General features: G+C 43.5%; 1 protein-coding gene across 2 annotated transcripts in view; it reads right to left on the bottom strand.

The window, feature by feature from the left end:
* Positions 1–9,831, bottom strand: part of Cep95 (centrosomal protein 95) — a 31,122-nt gene that overhangs the window by 5,528 nt on the left and 15,763 nt on the right. For both annotated transcript variants that reach the window (XM_023713926.1, XM_023713927.1), the window contains exons 8-14: positions 9,207–9,400; positions 5,511–5,623; positions 5,203–5,332; positions 3,748–3,895; positions 2,624–2,757; positions 1,720–1,809; positions 630–759 (exon numbers count right to left, since the gene is read on the bottom strand). In XM_023713926.1, the coding sequence (XP_023569694.1) occupies positions 630–759; positions 1,720–1,809; positions 2,624–2,757; positions 3,748–3,895; positions 5,203–5,332; positions 5,511–5,623; positions 9,207–9,400 (939 nt within the window). The remainder of the gene's footprint in view (positions 1–629; positions 760–1,719; positions 1,810–2,623; positions 2,758–3,747; positions 3,896–5,202; positions 5,333–5,510; positions 5,624–9,206; positions 9,401–9,831) is intronic.

The following is a 9,831-nucleotide window of genomic DNA, read 5'->3' as shown; positions in this document are numbered from 1 at the left end:
AAAAAAAAAAAAAAAAAAAAAAGGGCAACCAGGGCCCGGGGAGATAGCTCAGTAGAATAAGTGCTTGCCTGGCAAGTGCAGGATCCTGAGTTCAATCCCCAGTACCAGGGAAAAAAAAAAAAGGCAACCAGGTAAGTGAACAGAAGCTCAAGCTAGAACAGAGGCAGTAGCCCTGGCACTTGGTACTGGCACTCTGGCCCCAAAGCTACTTCCTTGAAGAGTTTTAGCTTTCTTACAGAAAGCCAGCCACAGGCAGTGACTTTTTTTATTTTAGGGAAGGGTCTACAGGGTGTTCATGTTCTCACTAATAATCAGACTCGTAGTGATCCGCCTGTTTACAGCCTCCCAAGAGCTGGGATTACAGGTGTGCGCCGTCTCAATCCCATCTCAGCATGCCCTGGTTGCAAGGCTGGCTCAGCAGGTCCGGGGATCAAACCCCTCAGCCCCTGGCCTGCTTGCAGGCACTTTAATCTGCTAAGCTATTTGGCTGGCCCTTGGCAGTGACTTTTAAATAAGGAACTTTCTGCTACTAACTGGTAGATGCTAGTTTTAGTGCCGTGTCCCTGTAATGCAGCATACGCTTTCAAAAGATGCCGATTTTCCATAAAGTACAACTTCATAGTTCTTACTCGGAGCTGCTTTCTTTGGCTTTGGAAGGCCACTGCTTGGACTCAGAGCTGTGGTTTTCCTGGAGGAGATCTTCCAGGGCTGGACATGTTCTGGAGCTCCTTTATGAACAGCTTCTCTGTGTGTTTCGTCCTTAAAAGCACATGTAAAACAGAAGTAAGAGCAAGGCCTAATGGCTCTTCCATACCTCACTTTAAATATCACATGGTGGTAAAAACAGCTAACTAATCCCTAGAAACATCACTTTAGTGCACACTCCCGTAGTCTGGCTAGCACTCCTCTGCTCTAAGTTCGAGGCTCTCTTGGCTGTCGTGCCGTGGACTCTGAAGCAGCTCTGACTTCCTCCCAGTTTCCGTCACCACAGCCCACAGCCAAGTACAGCCACTCTGAGGTGCTCGTTTCCTGGACAGCTTTTAAGCAGCTACCCTGTAAGCAGCGCTTAGCTGTTACTGTTCTGTACTGTGTTTCCAGTTCTGCTCACCAACATTTTAGGTAAGCATTTCTTTTGCTTTCACTTAAGTTTCTATGAGCTACCACTTGGAAAACAATGAAAACTTATCCTTCTTTTAACCAGGTATTCTCTCACTTGGGATTCTCTGACTTCTCTTACTCCCTTTGGTTTTTCTTTTCTTTTTTTCTCCTGGAGTCTGAACCCAGGGTCTTTGTACTGTACCCCCAGCCCTTTGTTGAGACAGTTTTAGGATGCAGCTGTCTTCCAGGAGTGCACTACATGCCATCATGGCATACACTGTCATGCCTGGCCTCTCTCACTTCCTTGGAACTTGTCAGCACAGATTATTCTCTTTAACCTCTGGTATACTGCTAACCAGAAGAAACCTCCAAAAAAAATCAATGGAAGCATCAGGCAAAAGGAAAAACACTAGTTTTCTTTGGCACCAGCTGTCTAGTATTTAAGCAACTTGAAGCCTCTATGAATAAAAGAAAATTCTATGTGAAGAAATGAAATCCTGACTTTTCCTAAACAGTTAATGATTAAAACTCTGCGGTGCTTTGCTTCCTTAACAAAGCTCCTCTTGGCAGGGTGCACTGCAGTGACCTACGGTGTCTACCGCAGTGGAGACTTTTACCCACTGGTTCCTCCTCCTCATGTGGCCCGTGAGGTCCAGTATTCTCTTGAGCTTTATTTCTTCTTAGTTCCCTTTCAAATGCTTCAGTTAATGCCTAGAGAGGAAAAGGTCATCAATGTTATAGTTACTAGAAACATCCATCCACAAGAGGACACGAAGGCAAAACCACCACACCTAGGATCCCGCCGCCTCTAAAGTATCAGACTCATCCTTTCTTTAAAAAAAGCAATCCCATTCAGCTCTGTATAATATACAATTTGGTCTGCACAACTGGGTGTAAAGTGAAATTTTACATTATGAAGATTTTGTTCTCACAGGTTTTGTAATCATTCTGCCACTCCTCAGTGGAAATCCCACCTAGTTACATACTGCATATAGCTACTGTAAAACATCCATCTGAAGTAACTTCTGTTTTCACCATTACAAATACCAATACATTATAAAACCACGATAAAATCTACTACAGCAAACAATTAAGTGTTCTAAATTCATACAATACATCAAACCCCTGTCCCATGCCAGAAACTTTTCTCTGGCACGCAGAGCAGTCTCCCTGTGGGACTCTAGCCATGCCGCTGCCAATGGGCCCTTTCTCATCTCCAGTCTGCAGGGGCTCATTACGCTCAGTCCGTCTTAAATTCTCTCTGAAAGTATAAAATGCCAGCCTACGATGATTTTCTTCCTCCCCTGAAACACTGAACTGTATCTGACCAGGTTATTTTCTTGAGAATTTCCCTAGAACTTTATGTTCCCTGGGAAAGGGGCATAAACCATAACACATAATTATCATCCACTCAAGCATATTAAATACATTTTAACTCTTTTAATTAGCAGCATGCTCAACAGCATCTGGCTGAGAGGAATGGAACTGGCTACTGCCCAGAGGTAGTCGGGTGATGGGGAAGTACCTTTGCCTGCAACTCACGGAAGTCTCTTTCTTTGTGCTTCTGCTGTCTTTTCCGCTCTACCTGGAACTGCTTGTATTTGTGAACTGGAGACAGCGAATGGGACCTGAAATGTGGCTTTCTGTGCACAGAAAGTCCTACAAACAGAAAGGCCATTTATTAGTTCCTCCCAGCCAGAAATGTCAAGTCGAAAATCAAACAACTGGTTCTTACCAGATCCAAAGAGAATGATGAATAAACGTGCTAAGTATATTGTCTCCTAACTAATTCGTATTTTAATCATACAAATAAGAGAAATAGACATAAATGTATAGTCTTAAATAAGTACTTAGCATGTGTATTCAACTTTGGATTGAACTGCACACGTGGAATGCCTGCCATGCACAAAGTCCTATGGCAAGGACTCTTGGAGTGGTGTCAGTAAGCACAAAAAAGTAAATTTCAGGCCCTGAGGAGGGCTGTAAGCATGTCTGCACGCCTCATCGGTACTTGTAGGGTAGCGTGCTCACAAGCCAACAGCTGCAGCTACCATGGTCATGCGCCATGCAGTCCAGGTTCATCCCAGTGGGGGGAGCACTCCAGTGCACGACACTGAACGGGCAGGATCTCTAAATACCACATAAACAGATTTTCAGAAACAGGCAACAGGAAAAAGCTGCAGAAAAATATATGCAGCATCTCTAAATTTAAAATCCATACAACAATATAGTAGTATGTTTGGATAACTAATGCACAGTGTAAGTTATTAAAGTATAAAAATAGTGTTGGAATGCGCCAGGCAGATAGCTCAGCGGTCCAAGCGCCTGCCTGGCAAGTGTAAGGACCTAGACTTGATCCCCAGTACTACATGCTGTGTCACCGTGCCGGCCCCTGAAACTGGGCGCAGTGGTGCATGCCTATAATCCCAGCAATGGGGAGGATGAGACAGGAGAATTACTACCAGTCGGAACTGCGTAGTGAGCCCCTGTACAAAAAAAAAAAAAAAACATTTGGAAGAAAACAATACCAACTTTGATATTATTGATTCCTTCTGTGTAGTTCTGAAAAGTTTAAAACGAGAATCAATCCAAGCACATAAGGCCCCCTAAGCAGGTCCTCGGGACGCCACCTGCCCTCCGCAGAAGTACCTGGTCGTAGCTTCTTGGGCCCACACTCCACAACACTGTCGCTGTGCTGAGACAGTGTTTCCTCATCACCGTGGTCCTCTTCCTTTTCAGTATCTTCTTTATGGTCTACCTTTTCTTTAATTTGATGACCCAGGGCACTTTTTAACATCTATTGAAAAAATTCATTTCAACACCTTTCATTAATTTCAGCAGAACAGCAGAATGTAAGTGGGTGAGAGAAGAGAGCAGACCTTTAGGGTTTCCTGTAACAGTCACTAGTTCTTAGACACTCATCCACATTTAGCCTCTTAGGGTAGGAATCAGTGCTGCGAATGAATGAGTTCCCTCATTAAGTCACAAGTTTCCTGCTGTAAGTCTGAAGGGTTTAATATATTTATTCAATGTTACGCCATTGGATTTTGTGAGAATCAGTGATCAGTTTTATATCAGATTTGTCTTTTTTTTGCTGCAGCTTTTTTTGGTGGTACCAGGGATTGAACTCACAACCTTGCATTTGCCACTGAGCTATATCTCCGGCCCCCTAGTTTTTTTTTTGTTTTGTTTTGTTTTTTTGGTGGAACCAGGGATCGAACTCAGGCCCTTGCATTTGCCAGGGAGGTGCTTATTCTACTGAGCTATCTCCCTGGCCCCCAGATTTGTCTTTAATGACAAAGAAAAACTACACGGATACATTTAGCTTTACATAATTATTCATATTACAGTAGTCCCTTGCTATTTCACAGTTCAACTTTCACAGGCTGTCTCGTGGGTTTTCAAAAAATATTAATCTAAATTATTCATCGTGGATTTTTTCAATGTATGGTGGGATTTTGCCAGACTGTACAGTATACTTACGTTATTAAAATTTCATAGGTTTAGGAGCCTAGAAAATGATTAAGAACACTAGAAGTGCTTTTAAAAGTTTGGGGAGACTGGGTATAGTAGGGCACATCTATAACCCCAGTGCTTGGGAGGCTGAAAATGCGAAGATCACTGAGTCGGATCTGTGTAGTGAGACCCTGTAGACACTGTAATATGTAAAAAAATTAAAAAAAAAAATAAAAGTGTAGGAAAGGTTTACAAGAATGTGGGAAGGGGTTACGAAGCCTTCATACATATATACAGACAGACATAGATATAGATATATGAATAAACATTATAACGTCACTACTTTGATTTTCACTTATCGCGGGGGGGCCTGGAACATAACCTCCATGATGTAAGGGACCACTGTAAATGAGTTAATTTTTATCACAACTGACAAATGGATAAATCAGTGCTGTATTTCATTATATCAAAAAGGCTAAGAGATCTTGGCTCATGTCCTACCTGCTTACCCTCTGGAACAATTTTCATAGTAACTAAGACCTAACTCACTTTGCAGATCAAAGGCTTAGCTTTCACTTTCCATTGGGAAGGCCCTGGCCCTAGCTGTGAACCACAGCAGTCTCAGTATCCATAGAAAACAAGACTTGCCCAGTCTAGTTCAGATAGCCGCTGAGACAGCTTCTCTGATACCACGTGTAGCTCTTGTTCTGTTAGCCTCCTTCTCAGCCTCTGGGAGAAAGGTGACTCCCATGACGCAGTCGCTGCTCTGTTTTCACTTCTGCAATAAATGTGACCATGTAGCATTTAAGTAACCAGATATATGTTATAGTAAAAACTGTAATAGATACTTTAATAGATACTTCATACTGGCTTCCACAGCTAAATTTAGTCTACCCTTTACTTTTCAAATTCTTTTACCAACAGACAGTAAGCATCAAAGCCTGCAGTAATGTTACCTTTTTCCTTTTGGAAGCTTCCTTGTCCTAGGGCTGAGGACTTGAGCTGGACATATTTTTTGGTCACTTTCTTTGGGCACCATGGAAGTTAAAGTAACTGTATCATCTGGTTCCTATTAGCAACAGAAAAAAGTCCATTTGAAAAGGCTACGTAAGTCCTTTTTGGGTCAGGGAAGGGAGGACCTATGACAAAAAGCTGACTTGGGCCAGGGAGATAGCTCAGTAGATTAAAGCGCCTGCTTAGGCAAGCACAGGGACCACGGTTCCCTGGCACATATTGTGCCAACCCCATCCCCAGGGTGGGATAAGCCGGCCCACCCACAGAGTCTGGGCCTAGTGGCGCACGCCTGTAATCCCAGAGCTGGGGAGGCTGAAAAACAGGAGGATTACTATGAGTCCGAGCTGCGTAGTGAGACCCTGCAACCAAATATGTTTTTTTTTTAAAAAGCTGTCTTTTAATTTCCATGTGACAACACATTTGTCAAAATATATTAATGCTCAAATGACTTACAGCAATGTCTTATCAGCTTAGAAAAAAACTGTGGCTCAGAATGCCATTCTACTTTAAGGCAGGTAAAGGGACTCTTGACATGACATTTCGGGGATTAGGTCTTACCCAAGTACTGAGCAGGCCTGACCCTGCCTAGCTTCCACGATCAGACGAGATGGGGCTTTTCCAGGATGATATCACTGTAGGCTTTCAGGAATTATCCCAAGTACAAGTGTTCAAGTTACCATCTCTTACATTAAGAAATCAAAAGGGTTGGGGCTGGGGAGATGGCTCAGTGGAATAAGTGCTTCTCTGGCAAGCGCAAGGGCCTGAGTTCAATCCCTGGTTCCACCAAAAAAAAAAAAAAAAAAGAAATCAAAAAGGATTGTTCAAAGTTGAAATACTTTGAACATGAAACTTCCCAAAATGCTTGACATTTTCAGTAATGGCTAGTTATTTTTTATAGACAGGGTCTCACTATGTAGTGCAGCTGGCCTTGCACTCACGGCGTTCCTCCTGCACAGCCTCCTAAAGCTTTGGGTTATAGGTGTGTGCCACCATGCCAACAGTTAGTTTCTTTTTTGTCTTTTTTGATAGGCTCTCTCTGCGTAGTTTAGGCTGGCTGTGTGCTTACTATGTGGCCTGGGTTGCCTTGAACTTGTGATGATGCGCCCACTTCTGCCTCAAGTCCCGAGATCACAGGCATGTACCACCACGCCTGGAGCAATTACTCCTTAACCTTACGAGTCATCTTTTTTGTTCTGGAGCTAAGAATTGTACCAAGGGCCTTGAGCATGCTAGGAATATGCTCTCACTGGGCTACACTCCCACACTCAAGCGAGCACCTTTTAGAAAACATATATGTACTGGTACCCACAATTGAACTCAGGGCCTTGCGCTTGCCAGGCGAGCTATATCCTGTACCATTAAGCTACATCCCTGGCCTAGAAAATATTTTTTGTGTGCAAAATAAAACTAGAAGAAAACTTTTTTTTTAGGAACCGGGGATTGAACTCGGGCCCTTGTTCTTGCCAGGCAAGTCTTGTTCTACTGAGCCATCTCCCCAGCCCCAAGAAAACATTTTTGTGGCAAATAAGTATTTACTGTTTAATGACATCTTCAATTTCACTTCCATATTTCCTTCTACTAAAAATTCACAGTAAACAGCAACTGTGACTGCATTCTTAATAACTTTTTAATGCAGTATGTGTCTAGCTCAATTAATTTTATTTCAAGATGGATATTTTCATTCTCTTCCACTCAGGTGAACACAGAAACACAACTCAGAAGCCTTCCTGCCAACCCCTACGCTCCCTGACAAAGACAGTACTTACCCTACGACCGTATTTTCCCTTTTTATTGATCCAGCATCCTACCTGAATAGATGCACAGCATGTCTAAAATGATGCCATCTAATGCTGCTGATGCACCCTTCATTTCCATGCGTTCCCTGCACTGCTGGGAATTGTTTTGGTTTGGGTTTCCAGACTGACCTCACATTGCAACCCCCTCTACCATGCCAGCCTCCCTCCCCACCCTTCAGCACCCTCGCTCTTAGCTCTCCTTTCCTTTCTCCCCTCCCTCTTCTCTTTTTCCTTTTGGAGTGCTAGGGATTAGGCACAGAGCCTGCACAATCATCCACACTGCCAGTCAAGTGAGGCCCTTACTGCCCTGACGGGGCTTGACCTCCTGATCCTCTTCCTCAGCCTCCCAAGGGCTGAGATTATGGTGTGCCTGTGGTCAGGCCGGGAACATTCTTTAATGATGAAAATCATTGTTTATAAATTCATCCTGCCACAAAGCTGTCTATTCCTTCTAGAAAGATATGGATAGGATGACTACATAAAGTGGATTTTCTTCCCCCAAAGATGAAAAGAAGTCAAAACAGTTCAAGATGCTAATAATGACTCAGGCCGGATAATGGAATATCAATAGATGGTTATTTTCTTTGTTCTTTTTTTTATTTTTTGTTACCAGGGATGGAACTCAGGGCCTTGTGCTTGCCAGGCAGGTGCTTAAGCCACTGAATGACCTTTATTTTCTTGTTTTACATATTCTGGCTTTTGCTTTGTTTTGTTGACGCAAGGTCTCACTATGCAATTCAGGTTGGCCTTGAATTAACTTTGTAGCCCTGGCTGACCTCAAACTCACAGTGATCCTCTTGCCTCAGCCTCCCCAGTGCTGGGATTACAGGTGGGCACCACGATGCCCACCAACATTCTGGTATCGTTAAATTATTTAACTAGAGACACACAAAATGGTTCTGAGGCCAGAATGCCCGAGTTGAAATCCTGTCTCTTCAACTGCTGTGTAACGTTAGGGAAGATACTAACCTTTCTACATCAGCTTTCCTATTGGAAATATAGTACCTATTCCAACTTTTTTGTTGTTGTTGTTTTATTTTTTTTATTTTTTATTTTTTTTGGCGGAGCCAGGGATTGAACTCAGGCCCTTGCGCTTGCCAGGGAAGCGCTTATTCCACTGAGCCATCTCCCCGGCCCTCTTTATTTTTGTTTTTGATACAGGGTCTCAATATGCAGCTGTAACTGTCTCAGCCTCTCCAGCGCTGGGATTATAGGAGTGCATCACCACACCTGGTTTCAGGGCCAGCATGGTGCACCTGGGGTCCAGGGCTAGTACAGCATTCCGTACTGAGGATCAAACCTGGGTCCTTGCACTTGCCAGGCAGGTTGTTTACACTGCTAAGCTATCTCCCCAACACTCCAGAAATGTTTTAAGCAATAAATTGTTCAATACCCATGAAGTACCTAAATTTGTACCTGGCAAAACATAAACATTTGCCATGTGTCGGCTCATCTTTCCTTTTTATTATCACTTCCTTTTCTCTTCTTTGTTTAGCTGGTACATGCCACATCTTAGTTCTTTTCTTTAATTCTCTTCCTTTTCTTCCCACTCCTGCCATCTCGGGCCCCCTCATCCCTTGACATTTACTTTGTCCCTATCTTCCTAGAATGACAGAGTATGAATATACAGGTATAAACACAGTGGCCAGTGGTAAGTACAACGCCATCTCATCTCCTAGTGGTGGAGCATGCTGGACTGTATCTGGGCTTCTGGGCTTGCAGGTATAACTCTGTGGTACAGCACATGTTTAGCATACACAAAGCCTTGCGTCCTATTTCCAGCAACAAAAGAAATACCAAATATATGGGCTTCTCCCCAGCCGCAAGCAAACCCGCACTTACCACAGGAAACACAGCATGCTCTCCAGGTGAACTCATGGCAGGGGAGAAGCGACTTGAATATAGGTATTCTCTGCCTATGGGGCAGGGTGCTCGCGGCTCTGCAGGGTGGTAGGGGGGGTGCAAAGGAATAGCTGCTCGGATGGGCTCCCCTAGCCTTCTAGCACTTGGAGCCTCGCTTGCAGATGGGACTTCCGCTGGGAAGGCAAATTACAGTAAATCTTACAAAATTCTAAATAAATCATTTAGCACATAGTATACCCAGCCAAACATATTCCCCCCACACTAGAGCACACAAAACATAATTAAATCAGGGCTATAGTCTTAGCCAAAAAAGTAGAAATCTACATAAGAATGGATGTTAATTTTTTTTTTTCCAGACAGGCCTTCACCGTTAAGTTCAGGCTAGGCACGCCAATATACAGTGCAATGACCCTCCTGCCTCAGCCTCTCAGGTGCTGGGATTGCGGGTGTGCACCACAGCGTCTGGCAGGATAGCTGTAATCTTAATGTTATTATCATAAAATCATTCCTTGAAAATTTAAAAATAAGAAACACTTGGAAGAAACCTCATGGCTTAAAGAATGTCTATATAGGGTCGGGGTTATAGCTCAGTGGCATAAGCACC

Source organism: Octodon degus, unplaced genomic scaffold (assembly GCF_000260255.1).
Source record: "Octodon degus isolate 3935 unplaced genomic scaffold, OctDeg1.0 scaffold00033, whole genome shotgun sequence".
Classification (NCBI taxonomy): Eukaryota; Metazoa; Chordata; class Mammalia; order Rodentia; family Octodontidae; genus Octodon; species Octodon degus.
Note: the sequence above shows the minus strand (reverse complement) of the source record. Positions and strands in the feature narration are given on the sequence as shown.